This window comes from Babylonia areolata, chromosome 35 (genome assembly GCF_041734735.1).
Source record: "Babylonia areolata isolate BAREFJ2019XMU chromosome 35, ASM4173473v1, whole genome shotgun sequence".
Classification (NCBI taxonomy): domain Eukaryota; kingdom Metazoa; phylum Mollusca; class Gastropoda; order Neogastropoda; family Buccinidae; genus Babylonia; species Babylonia areolata.
The window spans coordinates 14,644,020-14,670,281 of record NC_134910.1 but is presented as its reverse complement, the minus strand read 5'-3'; the positions used below and the strand labels follow the sequence as shown (position 1 = coordinate 14,670,281).

The window sequence follows — 26,262 nt, the reverse complement described above, 5'->3', positions numbered from 1 at the left end:
CCCACACGCGCACACACGCGCACACACGCGCGCACACACGCACACACACGCACACACACATGACTATGTTTGTTCACATGGGCATGATCATTCATTCACACACTCCGGTCACTCACTCTTTCACTCGCACAGTCAAACATTGCTCGCTCCTCACACCTCCCCCTTCTCTCTCTCTCTCTCTGGGTTTTTTTCCTTCTCTTTCTCTGTCATTTTCTATCTGTCATTTCTTCTTTTCTTTCTCACCCACTCACTCGTTCAAAGCTTATTCACTCTCTCATTCACTCTTTCACACAAAACGCATGCTCCTCTGGCTCGCTCTTTCTTGTGTTTCGATGGAAGAGAGAGAGAGGGGTTTTTATGAGAGAGAGTGTGTGTGTGTGCGTGCGCGCGCGCCCGCCCGCACGTGTAGTGTCTTTCTGCATTATATGAATTATTGTGTGCGTGATTGTGCTTTTTCTTTCTTTCGGGTTTTTTATGTTTTTGGTTTTTTGTTTTTTTGTTTTTTTCGTCCTTGTAAATAGTGAAGTCTTGTTTCATATTTGCAGTTGTCCATGTTTTAATACTGTTAATGTTTTGTTTTTGTATTTTTCCCAGTGCCATGAAATAATTAGCAAACTGTGAAGAAAATGCAATTAAGATAGAACTGGAATAACGTGAGTGATTCTAGGATACCAGTAGGAACTTGCTAAAATGGATAACTGAAAGGTTTATCAACAAGCCCTCAGGAATAATCCGCCACAACAATCATCGCTGTGTAAATTAATATACAGTTGTCAAAAAATGATGTCGACGTCTTTATCACGTCCAGCGTGTGTGTGTGTGTGTGTGTGTGTGTGTGTGTCTGCGTGTGTGCGTGTGTGTGTGTGTGTCTGCGTGCGCGCGCGTGTGTGTGTGTTTTATATGTGTAAGTATATTATGTATGCGTACGTGTGTGCTTTTAACAGAGATCTTGGAAGGGTAGGGTGTTGTTGCTTTGAATTTCTCACGATAATCGGGTTAAGAAGAACCTTCGTCTTAAGAGAGAGAGAGAGATAGTCATCTTCTTCTTCTTCTTCAGCGTTCAATCGTATGCACACGAGCGGGCTTTTACGTGTATGACCGTTTTTACCCCGCCATGTAGGCAGCCATACTCCGTTTTCGGGGGTGTGCATGCTGGGTATGTTCTTGTTTCCATAACCCACCCAACGCTGACATGGATTACAGGATCTTTAACGTGCATATTTGATCTTCTGCTTGCATATACACACGAAGGGGGTTCAGGCACTAGCAGGCCTGCACATATGTTGACCTGGGAGATCGTAAAAATCTCCACCCTTTACCCACCAGGCGCCGTCACACGTGATTCGAACCCGGGACCCTCAGATTGAAAGTCCAACGCTTCAACCACTCGGCTATTTCGCCCGTCGAGTCATCAATAAACTATTATTCAATATATATATATATATATATATATATATATATATATATATATATATATTGGCAGGACACGTTAGGACCACTTATTCATCCCAGTCTTCTGTCGTTACCTTCAACCTTACCTCGAGGGATTTTCAACGACCTTTAATGTAATTCCACCCGGGCCGTAATGTCTTCGTTGGGAAGAGGAGAGAGAGAGAGAGAGAGAGAGAGAGAGAGAGAGAGAGAGAGAAGCAGCGAAGAAAATTGTCCTGGTTAAAATTCGATACCTTAAAAGACAAAAGAAACTCGATCCGACATATAACTCATCGGAGTACTTAACTCCCCTTAAAAGACAAAAGAAACTCGAACCGACATATATCTCATTGGAGTACTTAACTCCCCTTAAAAGACAAAAGAAATTCGAACCGACATATAACTCATCGGAGTACTTAACTCCCCTTAAAAGAGAAAAGAAATTCGAACCGACATATAACTCATTGGAGTACTTAACTCCCCTTAAAAGACAAAAGAAACTCGATCCGACATATAACTCATTGGAGCACTTATTAACTCCCCTTGCCCAGCCAATCCCCGCAACCCCGCTCCATCGCTTAACTCCCCGCCTGGTCCCACTCCTTTCGTCCTTGCCTTGCATGTCACTGTCTTTTAAGTATCAACTTGAAAAGGATATGCATTCTGGCTGCTTTTTTTTGCTTTTTTTTTTTTTTTTTAAACGAAGGCATGGTATTGATATGATTAGATAGATAGATAGATGGATGGATGGATGGATGGATGGATAGATAGATAAATGAATAGCTAGATAGATTGATAATATAGATATATTGATTGATATATAGATGAATAGATATATAGATAGATGAATAGATAGACAGATAGATGAATAGATAGATAAATGAATATATAGGTGAATAGATAGATAGATAAATGGATGGATAAATATATAGATGTATAGATAGATGGATGGATCGATCGATAGACAGATAGATAGATAGATAGATAGATAGATAGATAGAATTATAGATGGGTAGATGGATAGATATATAGACAGACAGACAGACAGATAGACAGATAGATAGATAGAAGCGTAACAGGCGAGACTGATAAAGGCACTGAGAAATTCTGGCACTGGGAAAAATGTGTTCGGTTGTTTTTGCTGTGGTTTTGTGTGTGTATGCGTGTGTGTGTGTGTGTGTGTGTGTGTGTGTGTGTGTGTGTGTGTGTGTGTGTGTGTGTGTGTGTGTGTGTGTGTGTGTGTGTGTGTGTGTGTGGTTAGTGTTTTTCTTTGTTCTGTTGGTTAGTCGGTTGATGAGTCGCCTGTTGGTTGGCTGACCATTTTGGATGAGAGAAAACAGTGACTTGAGTTGTGGTGTATGCATTAGATCATAAATAAAACGTAAGGTCAGTTGTACTGAACACTGTTCTTTACACGACTGTCAAAAGTTGTGTTTATCACCATCATCATCATTATTATGAGTACTACTATTATTATTTCTATTGTTGTTGTTATCATTGTTTACGTCATCATCATCATTATTATCATTATCATCATCAGTATTTTTTAATTATTTTGTTGTTGTTGTTGTTTTTATTATATTGTAGTTTCTTTAGAAGTTGTCTTTCAAATGAATCGGATTGAATGTCTTGTTTTGTCCTATTATGACTTGTATGACTTTTGTTTTCTTTTTTTTTCTCCTTTTTTCTGATTTTTTCTTGTAGTTTTCCATTAGCTTTTTTGTTTTCTTTTCTTTTTGTTCTGTTTTTTTTTTCCCCTCTCTCACGCCTCAAGTCACTTTTGCTATCGACCCTCCTCCACCACCCCCACTCTCCATCACAACAATTATACTATTATGTTATCAGTAGTGTTGTTACTATTATTATTATTATTATTATTATTATTATTATTATTATTCTCTGAAACAGTATTATAGATCGTTTGTGTGGGACGCTTTGAGAAACGTGTTGTCTAAGAACCTTTTGTTCTGAAGCAGTTCTTTCAGAACACACACCATTTGGTGAGCTCTCCCGTTTGAGGAAAAAAAAACACGAAAAGATAATGATTTTATATATTTTCGTGGTTTTGCAACGACTGAAAAATGAGAAATATGCAGCCTGAGAACTAAACCTTTTCTCTTTGAAACAGCACTTCGCGAAAAACAAAAACAAAAAAAAACACACACACACACAAAAAAAAAAAAAACGAACAGGTGTTTATGGTTTTCTGGATTTACAATGAAAAAATAAAGAGCAGAAATGACAATACTCTGTAATAACAGAAAATATCCGTGAAAATTTTTTTTTTTTTTTAACTTAACTGACTGTTTTGCTTCGGCTACTGTTTTAATCTTTTGATCTGGACTCTGTGTGTGTGTGTGTGTGTGTGTGTGTGTGTGTGTGTGTGTGTGTGTGTTTATTTGTCTGTTTTTTTTCAGCAGTTTTTAATCTTGAATGATAGAGATTTGTCCCTTTTTGTCTCAGAAAATTGGTAGTCATTCAGTGCTTTCCGAACATCATGAACGAACGTTTCACCTGGTTTGCCAGTCATGAGACTTGCGGTTATCAGACATGAAAAAGTCAAAGAAACAAAGGTGGGAAAACCGAAACAAAGCAAAAACACTATCTTCCCTTGACCACGAAATATCAAGTTGTCGGACTTGATTTAAGATTGGGCAGGACTACTGACTTCCGTTTCTCAAGCGTCTGTCCCATCTGTATTTGATTATTTTATCTCTGTTCATTAGTTTGTTTGTTTTAGTTGTTTTCTTTATATAGTTGGACCTCTTGTATATATAACTGCACTTTGGTCATTTGTCGTCTTCTGATATAAGCCTGTGCAATTACAACAACAACAACAACATGAACAATATCAATAATGATGGTGATGATACATCGTGATAAAAATTAATGTCAAAACCAAAATATTCAAGAGAATTGAAGGGGAAACTGGGGTAATTAGACTTGATGAATGAGTTCTGTATGGCAAAAGGGGGACAAAAGGTAAAGATGTCAAACAAACAATAAGAAAAAAAAAAGGATGTGGGTGTCGTCACATGAATGTCTTTTCACTTTAGCAACAAAGCTAATTCAATGAAATCGTCTGACTTTCGGCCACTAAGAAAACCCCCAGCGCAGCAAGCACACACAATAAAAAAAAAGAAAAAAAAATAAAGACATTTTTCTGGTTTTGACCGTGGCTGCTATTAAGTCACCATCGTAGTCAGGGGGAGTTTGTTGTTAGTGTTGCACGGTTGTTGTTGCCTGTTCGCTTGTGTCGGAGGACGACAAATGAGATCATCCATCCACTCTGGCTGGAGGACAGAACTTGTGTGCTAGAGATGGGTACCGGGGGCTTTTTTTGGCAGTATGCGTGACTTGTTTGTATGTGTGTGTGTGTGTGTGTGTGTGCGTTTAACCACGTAAAGGTTCAAGGTCAGAGTTCACGTTGCACTGTTTCTGCCCCTTCTGTCTCTTTCTCTCTTTCTCTCTTTCTCTCTCGCTCTCTCTTTCTCTTTCTTCTCTGACTGCTGCCCCCATTCGGCACTGTGGCACCTGCTTCACGACACTGCTGCTCGGCAACCGCCACTGCTGCCATGACAACCACCACTGCCTTGGTAACCGTCACTGCCGTCTTGACAACGGTGACCTTGGGATGACCTTCACCCTGGATGAATGTCTCTTCCTTCCGGCGCATGATGGCTGCCCGTGGTTCTGTTTTATTCATTTGTTTAAAAAAAAAATGATAATGATAAATCACAAAAAACAAACAAAAATCTTACTCAAAAAATGTCACACACCGCAACGTACTCACATACACTGGCATTCATACCTGTGTTATTATTTTTTTGTGGTTGCTGTGTTATTTTTTTTCTATAACTGTTGTGTCCATGCACTTGATGTGGTAACGTCCACGCCATGGAATGTTTGGCACTTTTTCTCTTCTTTTTTTTCTTTAATAATTGTTTCTGATTCACTTCATATCACGTCACTCTCACCACCACCACCACCACCACCACCACCACTACCACCATTCCAACATCATGACTACCATCCCCCATCCTACCACCCCATACTCTGCCCCCACCCCCTTTCTCTCTGTGTGTCTCTCTGTCTTTTATCTCTGCCTCTCTCACTCTACCTCTCACTGTCTCCGTCACGGTCTCTCTCTGTCTCTCTCTCTCTCTGTCTCTCTCTCTCTCTCTCTCTTGCTTACCCTCCCCCCCCCCCCAACCCTCCCACCCCCCTTCTTTTTTTTTTTTTATTGTCCTGCTACATCCATTCGGAATGGATCCAACTGTCCCGCTGTCCTGGTCATGTTGTGGTACCGTTTTGACTACTGATGACCAACCAATGAACGAACGAACGAAAACCAAATCCTAAACTTCTCAATGTTTGAAACGTTGAAAACGTTTGCTCTCTCTCTCTCTCTCTCTCTCTCTCTCTCTCTCTCTCTCTCTCTCTCTGCCAACGCCCCAACACACACACACACACACACACACACACAACACAACACAACACAACACAACACAACACAACACAACACAACACAACACAACACAACACAACACAACACAACACAACACAACACAACACAACACACACACACACACACACACACACACACACACACACTAAAACCACTCTCCTTTTCTTTGTCTTTGTTTCTGTCTCTCTCGTACTTTCTCACCCCCCCAACTCCATCCATCCTCCCCTCCTAACTCACCCACATCGACCCACCCTCATTCCCTAACCCGCCCCCCCCCCCACACACACACCTCAATCACTCGCGCGCGTACACACACACACACACACACACACACACACACACACCGCCGGACAAAAAAAATCCAAAACAATTTTATTAAACTATATAATTGAAAAAAAATCCTCAAAAAAATTTTTTAACTCCGGAAAACCTAAAAAAAATTAAAACTCGACAAAAAAACTTTAAAAACTCGAACTCAAAACTATTCCCAAAAAAAAAAATCCTCCAAAACTTGCAAAACATCAAAAAAAATCCTCGACTAAAAAAAAAACCCCAAAAACTATTGAAAAAACAAAAAAATAACAAAAAAAACTACCACCACCAAAAACAAAAAAAAAAAAACAATATCCAAAAAAACAGAAGAACTGGGCACGGCCATCATGCCGGCCGGGGGACCCGAAACGTGGGCCGCCGCGGCCCACCCGGCCCTCGCCCCGTACCCTGAACTGACCCCCACCGCCGCCACCACCCTGCACCCCACCACCCTGCTGCAGCACCCGGCCTTGACTCAGCTACCGGTGAGGGTCAGTTCTATCCCCAACACAAAAAAAAGATCCCATACCCCCTTTTTTTCTTTTTTTTTCCCCCCTTTGATGTCTGGTTGTTTGTTGTTGTTGTTTTCTTGCATTGATTGTGTGGGTGTGTTTGTATGTGTGTGTCCACTAGCTTTTTTGTTTTGATGTTGTTGTTGTTGTTGTTTTTGTGTGTTGAGGGAGCGGATGGGGGGGGGGGGTGCGGATGGGAGTTGGGGGAGGGGGGAGATTTAGGGGTGGGGTTTTTTTTTGTGTGTGTGGGGAGGGGGGATGTTCCGGGTACCCCTTTTCCTCCTGTTCCCGTCCTTTCCCTGCTGTCTATGTCTTCAAGCAGTGTGTGTGTGTTTGAGAGAGAGAGAGAGAGAGAGAGAGAGAGACAGGCCACAGAAGTATTGTCGTGTCTCCCTAGTGTGATGGGGTAAAAAAAAAGAAAAAAAAAAAACACATACACATACACAAGAAAACAAGTACAAAATTCTGGCCCGTACCCCCCCCCCCCAACCACCCCCCACCCCCCCCCCCGCCCTACCCCTTCTGCTATCGGGGTGGTTGTTTTGGGGTGGGTTTGTTTGTTTTTTAGGTGTGTTAGGGAAACTACGGGTATGGGCGGAGGTGCGGGTGGATTTTTTTTTTTTTTTTTTTTTAGTGGAAGGCGTGTTCTACAATGTTTTGTTTAAATAGATTTCAATGGCAAGCCATATTACACCTCCCACCCCCCACCCCCTACCCCCTGCCCCCACCCCTTTTTTTTCGGTCAACGAACTTAGAGACGCCTGTAGCAGAATCGGTAAGGCATTGAACTTCTGATCCAGTTGGTCGGGGTTCGATTCTCCCTGTTTCGACCTGGTGTTGTGTCCTTGGGGGAAGGCACTTTAATTTAATTTACTTTACTCCGAGTTTCCCTCACTCCACCCCAGATGTGAACGGGTACACCCCCCCACCCCCTCCCATCCCCCCGCCCCCTTCCCCTCCCTCTCCCCGTGGTCTGTAAATGGCCTATGGGACCTTTAACTCACTCAGTACGGCCAGTCCTCTCTTTTCCTCTACACAGACCCCTCGGATGTCCAGTGGGTGTCTGAATGACCCAACCTTTAGCTTCCGTCGTCAGAATTGTGGTAGTCTTTGTCAACATTCACCTCTTCAGTGTAAGAGCCTTCCGCTTGTAATATTTTGATGGTTGTAATTGGGGTGAAACGCTGTTAACGTCGTCTCTTTCGCCGTTCGTATGGAGAGAGTTAACATCTAACCTCCCTGACCTGGGGGGGGGCCATTCTGCAGGTCAGTACAGCTGCTGTGATGTTTGGTTCATGGGCGAGCATCACACGAAAAGTCTGGGTGGGTGGTTCGCTGGTCGTTCGACAAGACCTTCCAGAAGAGGGAGTGAAAGGGTTAGGTGTAGTTCCTACCAGAGAAGATAACCAAATAATGGGTGAGGGGGGGGGGGGGGGGGGGGGGCGGGGTGGTTGTTAATATCAGTAGAAGATAATTTAATAATGGGTGAGGGGGCGGGGATGTACCAGGGAGGTAGAGGGGTGGGGGAGTGGAGGTGTTGTTTCTAGGCCCTGGGAGGTAACCCTGACAAAGGGAGACAAGTCTGTGGCCTGTTACAACGTGCGCGCTGCTCACCCCGTCTCCCTTACTTACCTTTGTTTGTGTGCTGTGCTGTGTTGTGGTTTGACGTGTGTTAATTTGCTGTTCGGTGAAGGTAGTGTGGTGTGCCTTGTTGCAGTAGATGCCCTGTTGCTTTTTTTTTTCTTTTTCTTTTTTCTACACTGCACTCTTGGAGTCATTAATTTGTTCCCATGCGTGAGTGTGTGTGTGTGTGTGCGCGCGCGCGTGTTTACGGGGGTGGGGGAGTGTTCATAGTTGCTCTTTCTCATCTGAATAATGGAGGGGGAGTGGGAAGCAAGCCGAAGGGGGAGGGAGGAGAAGAAGGAGGAACAGGCAAGGTGGACACCATTCACAAAGATATACACGGGGGGGGCGGGGGGGTGGTAAGGGGGGGGGACTGTAGTCATTGTATCATGGTAGATGAAATTTGGCAGCGGAAAAAAAAATCAAAAGGTTGAAGGAACAGTATCCCATGTTGTCGATTAGACATTAACACTGTAGGTGAAAAGCAGAAGAGTTGAGAGAAAATACGGAAACAACTACAATAGATAGTAGGTAGAGAGAGAGAGAGACATAGATAGAGAGAGGGGGGGGGGAGACAGAGACATACAGACAAATAGGTAGATAGAGAGAGAGGGAGAGAGAGAGAGAGAGAGAGATGTTTAAACAGAGGGATAGATTCACGCTTTCTGGCATATCACTGGCACTTCCTCACACCTCTGTGTACACCGGCACGTGCTTCACACCCCCTCCTTCATTTGGTGTTTTACTCTGTGTGTGTGTGTGTTTGTGCGTGTGCGTGCGTGCGTGCGAGTGTGTGTATGTGTGTATGCGTGTGTGTATTAACAGACTGTTATGTTGTATGGTATTACAAACATAATGAGATATATATATAATATATATATATATATAATAATGTTTTTATGTATATATATATATATATATGTGTGTGTGTGTGTGTGTGTGTGTGTGTGTGTGTGTGTGTTATATTTATATTTATATCCTGCAACGAAAAGTTCAAAGACATATCTGTGTGGAGGGAGGGGATGTATACATCACAATCAACGTATCTAGTGATTATGAACTTTGCACTTCAGAAGCGATATGGCCCTGAAGTCGTATTAGAAGATAATATTGTTGTTAATATGAACACAATGAAAAGGATATCATCCATAAATCTGTTGACGAAGTGTGGGTGGGGTTTTTTTGTTGTTGTTTTTTTTTTTTTTTTTTTTTTTTTTTTTTGTTGATAAAAAGATGGGGTGGAAAAAAAAAGATGACGTAAACTGTCGTGTGTGTGTACTCTCTCTCTCTCTCTCTCTCTCTCTCTCTCTCCCTCTCCCTCTCCCTCTCTCTCTCTCTCTCTCTCTCTCTTGCCTTGCGTTTTCAGAGAGGGAGGTACACATGAGATAGGTTCGAGTGTCAACAAGTCAACAAGACAAATGTGGTATCTTTAAAGACTAATGGTTATGTATTTTTTCATAAATACGTATGTGTGTATGTGTACAACGTTTACCACGCTTCAATCTGGCTTGGCTAAACGCATAGGATTTTGTGTGTGTGTGTGTGTGTGTGTGTGTGTGTGTGTGAAAAGAAATTAAATGTATTTTTTGGTGTGTGCTTGACTTTTTATAAATTGTGCCTCGCTTCTATAAAAGTTAAAGATGTGGTGTGCTCTCTCTCTCTCTCTCTCTCTCTCTCTCTACATATTAATCCCTCGTGTGTTATGAAAACGAGGTTGAAGTTCTTCAAGCAAATTTTGTGGCACAACACAAAATGTTTAGATGACATCGAAATAGCATTGATTGATAGATGCACTTCTCAAATTTAGCTGCACGTAATTATCATTGTTATTATTACTAAGAGACGTTTCGATTGGCCGTCAAGCGGCTCCCAGTTCTGGTTGTTTTTTTTTGTTTTTGTTTTTTTGTTGTTGCCTTTTTAAGCTTTCGCTTGATTGGCTGAACTCCCTGTTTCCTCTTGTGACGTCTTTCTTGATTGGCTGTTGCTTGTTCGCAGATTACCTACCGTGGTATGGACCAGACGATGGTAACTGATGACCCATACCGTATGGTAGGTGAAGGAGTTTATTTCCCCGACCCCCTTTACACTTCCTTTGTTTTTTGTATACATTTTTCTTTCTTTTTATTTCCCCCATTTGGTTGTAACACATCATTTTCATCACCATCTTTCAGAGAGAGAGAGAAAAAAAAAACTTGTCAAGCTTTATTTTTAAGACGAGAAATGTTTATCTCCGAGAGAGAGAGAAGAAGTAAAAAAAAAAGGGGGGGGGGGTAGGATTAGAAAAAGAAGAGGAAACAGCAACAAAAAGCACAGCAATATAAAAGAAGCAGCGCACTTACGGATATGGACTGGGCTTTAAGACGCACTTTCTTTGCAGGCCATCAATATCTTCTTTCCACGACAAAAGGAAGGAGGAGTTGTAAAGACTGAAAGAAAAGGGAGGAAAAGAATAAATAAACACATAAACCAACTCCAGAAACGTAAAGACATAGAAAAGCGAGTGAAAGAAGAAGAAGAAGAAGAAAGAAAGAAAGAAACGAAGATGAAAGAAAGAAAAACAAGAGCCATATAAAACAGTTAGGGCGGAAAATACGGACAGAAAAAGAAAAAAAAGGAGGGATGGGAGGCGATTAAACAGACAGGAAAACAAAAATTAACCTGATAAAAATTGCTTATAAAGAAAACAAATACAAAGTGAAAGAAAAAAACAAAACAAATTGATGATCAGAGAAAAAACAAATCAATGAAAAAAAAAAGTGATGAAAAAGAAGAAAACGGTCATTGAAAAAAAATTATAAAAAAAGAAGAAAATGAATACTAAGTACAAGTACAAACAAGAAAAGAGTTTACTGTAGACTTCTTAAAAAGTTCTACACAGAAGAAAAAAAAAGAAAAGAAAAAAAAACGGAACACAGAATTATGCATTTTTCAAGCCAAAATCCAAAACATCTGCAGATTCAAAAGATAAAAGTAAACAAACAGATATATATATATATATATATATATATATATATATATATATATATATATATATATATACTGTAGCCATCATGCTGGACTTAGAAATGCCAACATGCCCAGAACGATCACACTCTGTCGCTGAATTTGCCTGAAGGATCGCAGCTTCCACGATGGAAAATCAACATTTGAATTACAAAGGGATAAAGGGAGAGTGTGGGGCGCGGGGGGTGGGGGGGGTGGGGGAGGGGTGGTGGTTCAAGACGACTTGGAGAAGAGGAAGATGGGGAGGGGGCGGGGTGTGGGGGGGATGGGGCGGGGCGAGAAAAGAAAGCCGACAGCTTGAATCGCGCTTACAACGGAAAGATTGGCAACCAAGCAAACCAGATAAGCGAACGGCCGCTAATTATTTGACCGACGCATAAAACCCGTAGGGATATTATTCATTAACTTTTTTTTTTTTTTTTCGGGTTGTCCAGGTGATAGTTCTGAGGACGGATTTTGAATTAAAACTCTGGTAAGGCAGCGGCGTTGTTTGTTTTTTTTTTAATATCGTTTATTTCCCATAGCCAAGTTCTTTCCTCAAGTGAGGATGATTTAACTCCGGTCATAATACTGCCCGTGTGTTCCTACTAAAATGTTTTCCATAAAAAAAATTTCACGTCCTGTTCAGTTCTGTTCAGTCGATTCGGTCCCCTCCCCGTTCAGCCCAGTTCAGTTTCAACTCAAAACTTCAGTTCAGAAACCTTTCTTCACCCCACTCCTTGAAAGCTTTTAAAGTCGTGTTGTAAGAGGCGACACACTTACCAACATGGTGGGCAGGAAAGGGAAGATGACTGGGATGTGTTGTGCCACAAGATAACATTTCGGTTCTCTCCCTCTTTCTCTCTCTCTCTCTCTCCCTCTTTCCCTCTCTCTCTCTGTCTTCCAATCTCTTTTTCTCATAATTCACACTCATTGCTTTGTGGCGTGATCATGCGTTTGATTTGTTGCATGTTGGTGTGTGCTAAGAGAAAAAAAAATGCAATCTTACGTTTGTTTGTTTGTTTGTTTGTTTTATATTTGTGCTTTTCTTTAATTCTCTTCCAGCTCTTTTCGTCTTCTTCTTTCTTCTTCTTCTTCTTCTTCTTCTTCTTCTTCTTCTTCTTCTTCTTCTTCTTCTTCTTCTTCTTCTTCTTCCTTCCTTCCTTCCTTCCTTCCTTCTTCTACTTCTTCTTCTTCTTCTTTCTTCTTCTTCTTCTTCTTCGTCTCCTTCCTTCCTTCCTTTCTTCTTCTTCTTCTTCTTCTTCTTTCTTTTCTTTCTTTCTTTCTGTCCTCTCTTTATTCGCCTACCCCCTCATCCTTCCAGATCTTTGAAGCTATTTTCTGAGATCGATTTTTTTTTTCTTTTTTCACCTGTCACCTTTGTTCACTTGTTGCAGATGTTCATCACATTTCGCAAAATCATGAATGTGTAATGTGTATACTCACGTCATGTCATGTATATAATCATTATGTCATAGGTGTGCTTGGTGCACGCGTGTGTGTATGCTTGCTTCATTAACTTAAGTTATCGCGGGTCTCTTTGTTTCTGAAATGTATACAGATGAAAGTGTAAATGAATAAAGTTTTGTTTAAACCAAAGTATAAATGAAGATCATTATATCTGCCTCTTCCAGCCACTGCACTGTAAATAATGCCACTAGTTTTTTTTTTGTTTTTTTTTTCTTTATAACAGGCAACTTAATTTGACCACTTCATTTTTTTTTTAAACAAACCCTTCGTTGTTTTTTTTTTTTTTTATAATTGTTACCCCACACCACCACCCTACCCTGTTGGGGAAATAACTGAAGAAAGCAATGCAATGTGGGGAGGGAGGGGGTGAGGTGGGGGGTGGATGAAGAGGTGGGGGGGAGTGGAAGAAAAGTAAGTGAATGAACGAATGAATAAATGAATAGATAGATAAATAGATTGATTGATTGATTGATTGATTGATGAACAAAAGCCAAACAAGTAAAACCTTCATAAAAATGCAAATAAGAAGGTCGACTGCTAGGTAATAGATAGATAAATAGATAGATAGATTCGTTGATTGATTGATTGGTTGATTGATTGATTGATTGATAGATAGATAAAATCCAAACAAAGAAAACATTCCTAAAAAAACAAAAAAGGTGACTGCTAGACAGACAGACAGACAGACAGATAGATAGATAGATAGATAGATAGATAGATAGATAGATTGATTGATTGCTTGATTGATTGATTGTTTTGTTGATTGATTGGTTCGTTGATTGATTGATTCATTCATTCATTAACTGATTGATTCATTAAGTCGTTGATTCATTCATGATTGATTCATTGATTCATTGATTCATTGACAAAATTTTATGACTAGATATTAAGGCAAACAAACAAAACCTTCCAAAAACGAAAAAAAGGCCGACCTGTGCTGAGAGAAGAAAAAAAAGAGATGCATAAGAGAGATAGACTTCACGGCCGGCCCGACCCCTAACTCTTGCCAGATGTTCTTCTCGCACCAACAGCTGCAGCCGGCTACCATCCTGGCGCCGCCCGTGTCGGTCACTGCCGTCGGTCATCCGCCGCTCGTGCCCACCCCCATCATGGCCGGCAGCCCCGTCGGCGGTCTGACGTCATCCAGCGCCGCGGCGGCGGCGGCGGCGGCGGCGGCCGTCGGCGTGAGCCCGTACTCCACCCCTTGCTCCACCCTGTTCGTGGCCAACCTGGGGCAGTTCAGCTCGGAGCAGGAACTGAAGGACCTGTTTAGCAGGTGAGAGGGGGAGGGGAGGAGGGAGAGGAGGAGCAGGAGGAGGGGAAAGGGGATGGCGGGGGGGGGGGGTGGGAGAAGAGGGGGTGTGTTGGGGGGTGGGTGGGTGGGGGGGGGTTGTTGTTTTTCATCCGGCCCTGGAACGGCAAACAGTCAACAATAAAACAACAAGGGGGAAGCATAACATCAATACAGCATGCACATTATAATCACAGTGCTTTTGGTGGGTTGTTTTTTTTTTCATCCAGCCCTCGAAGGGGAAACAGTATGAATAAAACAAAGGGGGTGGGATGGGTCATTATATCAGTACAGCATTCACGTTATATAATCACGGTTACATGAATGGTAATTTGTCATTCACAACGCTACATAGGTAGAGTAGAAGAGGAGAAAAATCAAGGGAGGGAAAGGGTTGGTATGATCTTACCAACTTACCGGTTAAGAGATACATTTGGAGGAACAAAAAAAAACAAAAACAAAAAAACACAACAACTATGCATTAGCAGCATACCAAATAGTCGGCATTGTTCACTGCTGACAAGCCTGAAGCAAAAGAGGCATTGATATCCCAAACGCAGACAAGACGAACTCCACAAGAAGAATTCGTAAACAAGTTGACTCGAGAGATCTGCACCTTGTTGTTGTCGAGGTGAAATCAGATTACAGTCATTGGAATTTGTGGAGAATGATCAAAGGGGACGCCAACATTTCCTTCCTTCTCGTCAATGATGAATGGAACTTCAAAACATGTGCTGACTGATTGTGGTTTGTGTAGTGAATAGGGTTGTGTTGTTTTCCATTTGGCAGGTTTATATTTTGGGGGTAAGTCTTTCTTATTCGCACCCCCCTCCCTCCCTCCCTCTTTCTTTTTGCCCCCCTCTGTCTGTCTGTCTGTCTCTCCTTCTCTCTCTTCGTCTCTTTCTTTCTTTGTCTGTCTGTCTTTCTCTCTCTCTATCTCGCTCTCTCTTTTCAAATTCCCTCTTTCTCTCTCACTCTCTCTCCTCTTTCTCCTCTCTCTGTCTCTATCTCTCTCTTTGTCTGTCTGTCTCTCTTTCTTTCTTTCTCTCTTTCTCCTCCCTTTCTCTGTCTCTCTCTCTGTCTCTTTGTCTGTCTGTCCTGCCTCTCTCTGTCTCTCTCTCTCTCTTTCTCGTTTACAACCCCCTAAAAAGATCATAAATAAAGGCATGCGAGTCAGATACCTGTTGTTAAATCATAATTATATCTGGTTTAGTTCATTCGAATTTCTTTGTTCTGTTTTGTTTGGGGGCTCTTCCGTCGTTGAAAAATGCACCGTGTATTGCACCGTATCCCCAGAACACGACCAACAACACGGCTTCGCTATCGCTTTGATGTTCGATTGTGTTTGTTTTTGGTGTTGTTGTTGTTTGGTTGGTTTGTTTGTGTGTGTGTGTGTGTGTGTGTGTTCCTTGATGACTAAAAGTTCCGTTTCAACCAGCGCAATTTTTTTCTTTCTTTCTTTCTTTTCTTAAACACGTGCGGGTCAAATGAAGGTTGGTTGCCGTTTGATGTTGTTTCAGCTTCCACGGCTTCTGTCGTTTACGAATGCACAACAAAGGGGGATCACCGGTTGCCTTTGTGGAGTTTCAGGTAAAGGGAGTTAACTGGTCTTCTTTTTTTCTTTTTTTCTTTTTTTTTTTTTTTTCTTTTTTTCATGTGCGCGATGTCAAGAGTTCATAATCATTATATTGTTTTTGGACAATGCTCTCGTCAGAGACACACACACACACAAATTTATGCCCATATCTTGATGTTGTTTGTGCACGTTATGATCGATGATTATTTTCAATTGCTTTATGTTGAACACTTTGACGTGTAGCTTTTGTAAGAAAAGCACCTTCTTTGCTATGGTAGGAGAAAACAGACAAATCTATGGGAATAATAATAATGAAGATGATGATGATGGTGGTGATGATGATGATGATGATGAATGCATCTTGCAGTGTTTTCAGGACGTGTTATGAGCCACAGAAGCCACAGAGAAAAAAAGAGGCAATAATAACACATCGTAATAACTTATGACTAATCAGAAGAGAAACAACGGCGACTACAATAATAATAAGAAGGAGAATACGAATAAGAATTATATTAATAATAGTAATAGTAATGATAGATAAATGTGTAAGCAATGATCGTGATGATGATGATGATAAGAAGAAGAAAAAGAAAACAACAACAAAACAACAACAACATTGTAACATTAATAGTAATAATAATAATGATGATGATGATAATGATAATAATAGAAACGACAGCGACGGTAATTATGATGAAATAATAAGTAGAAGAATAACAACATCGACAACAATAACGACGACGACGACAACAACAACATCGATAATGATGATAATAATGTTGACAACAGTGTTGCTGATGACGACAGTGATGATGATAATGATGATAACCATGACGATAATGGTAACAGTGACGATAATAGCGAGCACCTGGCACGGTGGTTTCAGGATGTGCGACAAGCCACAGAGGCCATGAGTCGCCTACAGGGTTTCGTTCTTCTGTCCTCCGACAGAGGGGGCATCCGCATCGAGTATGCCAAGAACAAAATGGGCGAAGTGGTACGCACACTTGTTTGTCTTCTTTTTTTTTTTTTTTTTTTTTTAAGAGCGCTTTAGTTATCGAGATAGTTTTGTGGGTTTTTGTTGTTGTTGTTGTTGTTGGTCTATTTCTTCCGTGCGTGTCTTTGTGCATTTGTCTGTTTCTGTCTCTTACTGTCTCTGTGTGTCTCTCTCTGTGTGTCTCTCTCTCTCTGTGTATATGTCTCCCCAATCTGTCTCTCTTTGTCTCCATGTCTCTGTCTCTTTCTCTCGCCCCTCTCTCTTTCTTCCTTCTTCCTCTCTCTCTCTCTCTCTCTCTCTCTCTCTCTCTCTCTCTATTTCCCTCTTTCTCTTACTCTCATTCTGTCTGTTTCTCTCACTCTCTGTCTCTTTCTCACCCCCATCCCCCCACCCCCTACCCCCCATCTCCCTCACTCTTCACCACCCCTGTGCCATGTAACAGTGACAGTGATCAAACGATGGGAAAGGAGGAGGAGTGGAAAGGAGGGACGGTACTGGTGATAATTCATTTATGGTGGGTGGTGAAGGAAGTGTTGTTAGGGTGTGTGTGTGTTTTTTGTTGTTGTTGTTTTTAAATATTGTTCTTGTTCATTGCTGCTGAACCTGTCTAGTTTTGTTTGTTTTTTTTGCTGCTGCAGGTCACGTTTGTGTTTGTCTATGATTATGTTTGTTTGTATGTCTGTTTTGTTGTGTGTGTTTTTTGTGGGGTTATTTTGTTTGTTTGTTTGTTTGTTTTTGTTTTCACGTGCAATTCAACTGACAACGAAAAAAACTGTTGATGTGTTTCTCCGTTGATTCCGTGTGTGTGTGTGTGTGTGTGTGTGTGTGTGTGTGTGTGTTTTATCTGCTTGGTGACAGACTGCGAGCGACAAGTTGGGACTTGAATGTTCGTGTTGTGAAATGTGTACGACTAGGATCCCCATGGATAATTGTGTTGTGTTGTGTTGTGTTGTGCTGTGCTGTGCTGTGCTGTGCTGTGTTGTGCTGTGCTGTGCTGTGCTGTGCTGTGCTGTGTTGTTGTGTTTTGTGCTGTGCTGTGCTGTGCTGTGCTGTGCTGTGCTGTGCTGTGCTGTGCTGTGCTGTGTTTAATTGTAATGTGTCGTATCCTGTCGTATTACCTTCTGACCTCGGCAGGTTCCACTGTGCGAAATTCAGTTCGGGTTTGCTCTCCCCGTCTCATCCCAATGACTATCACCCACACTCATCACTCGAGGTCTAGTGAGGTGGGGGAAGAAGTCCAAAATTCCTGTCTGTATACGGGATTCAAACCCGTGGACGTTCGCTTCCTTGTCTGGCGCTGTACCACTGGGCCGCCTCTCCAGAGAGCGGTTCTTTTGTCAAACCAGATCGTGGTCCTTTTTTCTTTCTTTTTTTTTTTTTCTTTTTTTTTTTTTTTTTGTCGCTGAGTAAATTATAAATGATCGTCTGTACCGTCATTGCTGATGTTGTTACTATTTCATAGTATTGTCAAAAGCTGTCTTTTACCACGTATAATAATTAAATGTACCTTTTTTCTTCTTTTTTTCCTTTTTTTTCTCTTTTTTTACCAGCAAAGGGATGTTGATTAATGTTCAGTTATTTGAAGTTGTTGAAAGCGTTTCATCGCTTGTCGCATCACGTGACCATTGTGCTTTGTAACTGCACACTTGAAAGTCAGTGATGTTTTAGATGTTTGTTTTTCGTTGTTGTTGTTTTTAAATATATAAAATAAATAAAATATTTTTCAAAAAATCTTCGTCAGTGCACTGAATGTCACATAATTATGAGTAGCGTCCATCTGTGATTATGTACAGTGATGAATTGGTGACTCAGTCCATAACAACAATATGTTGACTTTCTTTTTTTCTTTTTTCTTTTCCTTATATTTTAATTTTTAGTGCCACTTTTTCAATCTTGCGTATCACACCTGGAATTTGTCTTGATTATCCGCTGTAGCAAGTTCATACCATTGTCATTTGATATCAGTTTTTCGCGGACTTATGTTTTCTCAGCGCTTGTATGTGTGTATGTATGTGTTTTTTAATGAGATGTTTGTGGTGTTGTGTGTTTGTACATGTGATTCCCTTTCCATATATTTTTTTCTCGTAGTGGTAATGCATTTGGTATATTTCATTATGATAGTGTGGTTGCCACTTGTCAAAACGTTGGAGTTTGATATATTCATTCTTTTTCGTTCTTTTTCTTCATTCTTTTTTGTCTTTTCTTTTTTTTATAATTTCTGGATTGATGTAACTGAGTTTTATATATTCCATTTCTAGGCACGTTTCCATAATCAGTTTCATCATGCAACTGACAAATTTTTTGGATGAAATGCACAGCAGTATGCATAGTCTTTTTTTTTTTCTTCTTCTTCTTCTATAATTACTTTTCTATCATAATGAAATATTTTCCCCCCTTTTGCTAGCATTGTGCAAAGTTTTTCATAGTATTGTAAAGCTGTTTTCTTTTGGGAGGGAGGGTGGGAGGGTCTTTTTTTTATTGTTTATTGAATGGGTGTTCTTTTTTGTGTGAATGTTTTTTTTTTGTGATGTGTTGAAGGATATTGAATGATAATTTATCCTTCAGGACATCCATTGTGTTGAAAATCAGCTTTAACTATCTATAATGATAGATTTCTTTCTGACCATCGCGCAGGTGTTTGATCTATGAAGTCAGGAGCTAGACATAAAATGGTAAATACAACAATTCTGTTTGCTTTCTTTTTTTCTTTTTTTTTTTCTTTCTTTTTTTTTTCTTTCGTTTTTTTTCCGCGCACCGTGTGTAACCATGGATTTTGGTGTGTTTTGTGTGTTCTGGCTTTTCACCTGGAGAGGGTGGGGTGGGGTGGGGGTGGGGGAGTAGTGGGGATTCAGGGGTGGGGAGAGTAAAAAAGAAATATATATCCAGAAATGAACCTCTTTTTTTTTCTCTCTTTTTTTAAACAATAATTGTGGTATTCTGTTTCCCTGCACCTGTTTTGTATTGTAGTTTTTTCCCCAGCACCTCTTTGTATATGTCTTTGTTTGGGTGTGTGTGCGGGTGGGGGTGGGGTGGGGGTTGGAGGACAGGAGGGAGGAGGGGGTAGGGGGCTTTGAGTGGGGTGCTGTGCTGTGCTGTGTCTCTCTTCGACAGTGTGTGTGTGTGTGTGTGTGTGTGTGTGTGTGTGTGTGAGAGAGAGAGAGAGAGAGAGAGAGAGAGAGAGAGAGAGAGAGAGAGAGAGAGAGAGAGAAGACAATGGTAGAATATTAGCTGCAAAAGATAACGTTTCTTGTACTGGTCTCCGTGAAGAGCTAAACAGCAACGCGCCACCTTTTACAAAATCCGCTGCTGCTGTGTGAATGTTTGGTCATACCTTTAGCTCTGAAAACAAAATCAGTCCCTTTGGGGGTTTTTTCAATCACTATTTGATTCATGCGCGCTCATTAGCTTGAAGGTTATATGGGAAACGCTTTTTTTCGGCGATCGCGGAAGAGAAGAACATTAATATGATTTGGTGATGATAACAACTTACTAGGAACAAAAGGTACGCGCAGATTTTTAAACATTCTCTTGATAGTTGTCTGAAAATTTTAGAAAGTTTAAATCTTTTGCTCACGAATGAAGATGGAGACGGATTGGGGGGGGGGGGGGGAAGAAAGTTAATCGACATCAAGGCTCTTCATGACCATGACAAACAGCTTACTTTTGCTGCTAATAGTCCACCATATGAATGCAGACTATCGCACCGGATTGGTCCTGTTTGTATGGCACCATGTTTGGCTTGATGACGTGTTTTGTTGTTGTTGTTGTTGTTTTTGTGTTTTCGTTTTGCTGATGATTATGTATAGCTGTTGTAGTTGCTGTTGGTGGTGATATTGTTGCAATAATCCGTCTACTTCTTTTCCCCAACGAAATTACGATGTTGAATGTGAAAGATCTCTCTCTCTCTCTCTCTCTCTCTCTCTCTCTCTCTCTCTCTCTCTCACACACACACACACACACACACACACACACACACACACACACACACACACACACGTTTCTAGTTAGCATCACTTCTCCCCCTTGTTTACACTATCATTATTGTTATTATTATAGCTGTTGTTGTTGTTCTCGTTGTATCTGTGTGAATCCCACTTGTAATGTACTGGATGTTGGTGCGTTTTTGTTTGGTATTTTTTTTTGTGTGCGTGTGTTGTTGTTTTTTTTTTTTTTTTTTTTTTTTTAAGTGTTCCCATTTCTGTCAGTCTTTGGAAGATTTCTTGTTTACAATAAATTCAATTTCCATGAAAAGTGTAATTATCTTGAGGGGAAAAAAAACAGAAAGAGTAAGCTTTTACTACAACTGGTGCTGTGAAATGAATCACTCTTATTCATAGTTATTAATAGTTATTTCACTTTTTGACTGGAATGCAAAGCCTTAATGATAAAGCGGCATCCAATTTCATGATTGTGACTTCGCCTGTTGGAAGTTTTGTCACATACGCATAATCGTGCGTATGAATGTGCAAAAAGATTGTTGAAAAAAACATGTCTTGATTAATAATTACTCTGTTGGTGACACACAGGAAGCAAACGACACAGTTATTATTTTTGTTTCTTTTGATACAGGTTTTGACAGACTTAGGGTGTCAAAAGCGTAAATGGGTGTTATTTTTACGAATGTTTGTAGTTTTCTGGGGCGAACTTTTTTTAACAGGATAATATTCACTCTTTAGAAACAGAAGAAAAACCCGAAATACCAGGGTTTTTTGGTGGGTTTTTTTTTTTTTTGTTTTTTTAAGAAGGAAATCAGAATGTGGAAAGATCATTTGACACAAGAATTTTTCCAAATGTGGCAGACTCTGAGTGTTGTGTCACGTGACAGGCAATAAGCGCGAGTCGTAGCGGTCAAAAAGTGCGCCGTTAAGAACGAACAATGCGTTGTATCAGTTGAACATAATCATATTTCTAAAAAGTTAAAGATCAATAATGATGATGATAGTAACAATTATAATGATGACAAGAATAATGGTAGCAAAAACAACAGTAGTAGTAGTAGTTGTTGTTGTTGTAGTTTTCGCGTGCTCTTCTCCCAGAAAGTATAATAGCCTGTGTGTTATGAAATAAATAAATAGATGAATGAATAAATAGATAAGCGCCAGTGACAATTAGGGATTCACCGCGCTTATTTTGAAAGTTGGCGCAAATTGACCGTTCGAAAACGACCCTTTCGCGCTTATTGCCTATGTAGCGCACCTTTTTTTTTCTTTTCTTTTTTTTTTTTTAGAATACATTTTCATTTGCTTCCCCAAAGAGTGCTGAGAAAGCTAAAGTCACTGCATTCTTGCACAATCTTTTTTTCTTTTCTTTCGGTTTTTTTTTTTTCCAGGAGTGTGGAGAGTGTGTTTATATGTGATGATTTTTTTTTTTTAATACTTTTTTTTTTATTCATGTGTGTATGTGTGTGTGAGTGTGGGGAAATGGGTTTGGTTTGGTTTTTGTTTTTGTTTCTTTTAACCATCACCCACATTTTTTTTTTATTTAACCATTGTTCTGTTCACCATTAATACTATCCATGCTTCTTCTATACCCTTGGCTTATCTTACCAACAGATCTGGAGGGAGGGAGGGAGGGGAGAGAGAAGTGGTGAGAGGAAGAGGGGCGGTGGTGGGATGGAGGGGGGACAGGGTTCGGGGGTGGGGGGAGGGGGGGGGGTAGTGGTGGAGGGATGTGGTTTGATCTCCTCATGCAGTGTCGCTGCAGGAAGTAGTGGTTTCTTTGGTGTTGGTTTTGTGTGTGTGTGTGTTCGTTCGTCTTCAGTTTAACGTCTTCCACTTGGAAGTGATATTAGACGATTGTGTGTGTGTGTGTGTGTGTGTTTGTGTGTGTGTGTATGATTATGCGTGTGTATGATGATGCGTGTATGTGTGTATGTCTGTGCGTGTGTATGTGTTTGTGTGTGTGTGTGTGAGCGAGTGTATGTGTGTGTGAGATATATATATATATATATATATAGAGAGAGAGAGAGAGAGAGAGAGAGGGAGAGAGAGAGTGACAGAGAAAGACAGAGTGAGACAGAGATAGAGGTCACTGTATGTTTATATGTGTTCTTTTGAGAAATGGTATTTTTCTTGGATGTGTGAAAATGGCTCCCTTTCTTTTTTTTCTTTTTTTTTTTTTTTAAATGGCGCTCGTGGAATTTAATTCCCCTTGCAACACGCAGTAATCATTAACGTTTTAAAAATGTACGACATTAGCGAAAGAATAACACTCCTCTCTGTTTTATTTTTTTTTTAAACAATGAAAGGGTGTGATCGTATGTAAGAGTACATTGCTCTCACGTATGCGAATGCACTGTTGTTACCTTTTTCGTCTTTTTTCTTTTTCTTTTTTTTTTCTAAATAATTCAATAATTGAAAACGTCTGGAACTGAAGTATCCGTACATTTTGCTGGAAGACGGGGGTGAAGGTGGGGGGAGGGGGGGGGTGGATCCTGAAAAGGGAGAGATGGGGGGTAGTGGGGGGGGAGCGGAAGAAGCATTGGTTGATGTTCGCTATGAAAGGAAGACTCAGGAGATAGTGATATTTACAGACAAGAAGGGGTGAATATAAAAGAAAAGTAGATATCAAACAAAACGAGGATGAGAGAACAGCAAAGTAGAATTATTGGATGGCTGAGCAAGGAAGGAGAATATAGGTGTATCACCACCAAAACAAAAATGGTCTTGTGACTTTTTCTTCTTCTTTTTTTTTTTTTTTCTTTTCTTTTTTTTTCTTTAACTCGCAACACCACCTCCTTCAATGGTGTTCTTGGTTTGAAAATGTTGCGCAATTATTGCTGCTCACATCAGCATAGGAGAGAGAGAAAAAATAATAATCAACTTCCGTGGGTTGGTTCCATCCACGATTAATTTGAACCGATCGTATTTATCGTCTCATGTGTACAAACACACACACACACACACACACACACACACACACACACACACACACCATCCATCCATCCATCCATCCATATTAAAGATGCTAGCTGTGAGCTGTAATTTCTGAAACTAGAAAGGCGTAAAACTCTCTCTCTCTCTCTCTCTCTCTCTCTCTCTCTCTCTCTCTCTCTCTGTGTGTGTGTGTGTGTGTGTGTGTGTGTGTGTGTGTGTCCTTCCCCCCTCTCACTCACTCTCAAGGAAATAGATAGCAATAGCACTAACAACAGTTAAACAGATGAAAGCACACATGAATACAATCGTACACGTGCACTTCAAGAAAAAAAAAAGAAAAAAGCTAAACGTATACACGTAACTGATTAGAAAAAAATAATGATAATAAAAAAAATAATGGTTTAACCATCCATCACGTATTAGATTTAATCAACTTCCTTATCTGTCTGTGAACTCAACCAGCCTCAAACCCAAAAGAAAGTGTGTGTGTGTGTGTGTGTGTGTGTGTGTGTGTGTGTGTGTGTGTGTGTGTGTGTGTGTGTGTGTGTGTGTGCCTGTGTGCGTGCGTGCGTGCGTGCGTGTGTGTGTGTGTGTGTGTGATGGGGGGTGGGGGGGGGCAGATAAAACGGAAGATAAAACTGCCATATTATATCTTATATATTATTCTCGGGAGAGTATGAAAGAGAGAGGGAGACAGAGACGAGGAATCTCAAACCGTTAATGGTATCGTACTGGGGGTTGGGGGGTGGGGGGGGGGGTAACTGTGAAAGAGAGAAGAAAGGTCGGGGGTATAGAGGAGTGGGGAAGGGGGTGGGATCCCTAAGACAGACAGAAATAAATATAATATGTTTTTAACAACAAAAATAAACAAATCTGCCCTATACAGTAGTCCCAGCGATGATGTTTTGTCACTCGTGTATGTACACACACACACACACACCTGCCATCTTCACTGTGGAGTTTCTGTATTTTATCTTATCTTTGTTCATTTATTTTCTTTGTCTTTTCCCTGACAGGGCGCCAAGTTGGAGTTTCCTTTGATCCAGTCGCCCGTTTCCATGGCTACGGTGTTTTGATTGGATGAAAGGAAGGACGGCAGGAGGCCCCCTCGACAGGTCACGTGACCATCTCCCCAAGGTGGACACGAACCCTCGCCTACCCCCTTGGCAATAGAGTCCTCATTTGTTGACCCCCACCCCCACCCCCTTCCCTTCCCCAGCCACCCTTATCCATACCCCCCTCCAGTACCCCCAAGAAATCCTGATTCCAGATCCCCCATTTTCCAAATCCAAGAATAACCTGTCCAAAAGGCTTGGACACACACACAAAAAAAAAAAGAAAACAAGATTTTTATCCATCGTGTGTGCAAATCCGGAAGAAGAAGAAAACAAACAAAAAAAAATTCCCCCTTCGTTTTATTTTCGTGTGTGGGTCCCTTGTTTGACATGATTATTATTGTTTATTGTGATACGAAGCTGTGTGGAAACTAATCACGTCTATTATTCGTGTAATACATATGGATACCAACATTCAAAACAATCAGTTTGGTTTGAATAATAATAATTATGATTATTATTATTATCATTATCATGAGTGTGTATAGAATACATTTTGTGACTATCGATTTTTTCCTTGTTGTCGTTTCCTTGATTACCTGACACTTGATCAAGTTCTCTGTCGGTGGCTCGTTTTGTTATTGTTGTTGTTGTTGTTGTTGGATTATGGGCTCATTTCGTGGGCGTGAGTAATGTATATGATGGTTTGTGGTCTTGACTGTAAATTGTATGAAATGCGTTCACTTTTGTTTTTTGTTGTTGTTTTTTTTTTTTTTTCCTTCAGAGGAAAACTGAATTATGTAGGTATTCGCAGGGCAGCATCCTTGTCAGCAGGTCAACACCTTCTCTTTTTCTTTTTTTCTTTTTTTTTTTCTCTTTTTTTTTCTTCTTCTTTTTTTTTCAAGTGTTATCAGTTTTGTAGTTTTGTAACTGTTACTTCGCCTGAAAAAAAGAAACAATAATGATAACAATATAAAAGGCAATAATCATATTTAAAACGACACATGTGGAAAGTCTCTTTAAGTCGATCGGTTCCGAATTCTCGACAAGTCTACCTCAAGAACACAAAAATGTAGAAGTTTGTTTTTTTAAAAACATGTGTAGCTTGTTTCTTTTTTTACTTGCACCGTCATCTGAAAATAGATGACGAAAATGTTGTGATCCAGTTCAATCTAGGGAAACACTGCACTGATATATATTTTTTTCCCTGTATTTCAAACCCTGGTGCCAGTTTCACATATCAATACTCAGCACAACACGGTCTGAATCTGAATGAGAGAAAAAAAATTCTGAATAATCAAAATAAAGTTTGACAACATTAACCAAACTGTAGCGTTGTTATAAGATAATACCTCGACAATTTAGCACTCGAACAATCTAAAATCCAATTCAGAAAAGTTTAAAAGAATATATATTTACAACGAGAGAAAATAGGCTGAACTCCGGAAAACTAAGTACGGTTGCTTAAATGACAGGGGTAAGAAACGGTCTTTCACATCAAAAGCCTTCTCGTGTCTAAGGAAATGATCGTGCGAGACTCAGCCATAAACTCTAGAATAAAATGAAGCTGAGAAAATATAAACCAAGGAAGAGGTATCCCAAACGTGCAGTCTTGTCCCAAATATGATTCGGGGATGTTAGCTTTTTGAAAAAAAAAAAAAGATAGGGGA

General features: G+C 40.5%; 1 protein-coding gene across 1 annotated transcript in view; it reads left to right on the top strand.

Moving 5' to 3' along the window:
- Positions 1 to 24,907, top strand: part of LOC143277898 (uncharacterized) — a 415,205-nt gene extending 390,298 nt beyond the window's left edge. The window contains exons 7-12 of the mRNA XM_076582855.1: positions 6,539 to 6,702; positions 10,342 to 10,395; positions 13,830 to 14,074; positions 15,610 to 15,679; positions 16,552 to 16,662; positions 24,554 to 24,907. Coding sequence (XP_076438970.1) covers positions 6,539 to 6,702; positions 10,342 to 10,395; positions 13,830 to 14,074; positions 15,610 to 15,679; positions 16,552 to 16,662; positions 24,554 to 24,613 — 704 coding nt within the window. The 3' untranslated portion in view covers positions 24,614 to 24,907. The remainder of the gene's footprint in view (positions 1 to 6,538; positions 6,703 to 10,341; positions 10,396 to 13,829; positions 14,075 to 15,609; positions 15,680 to 16,551; positions 16,663 to 24,553) is intronic.
- Positions 24,908 to 26,262: the final 1,355 nt, after the last annotated feature.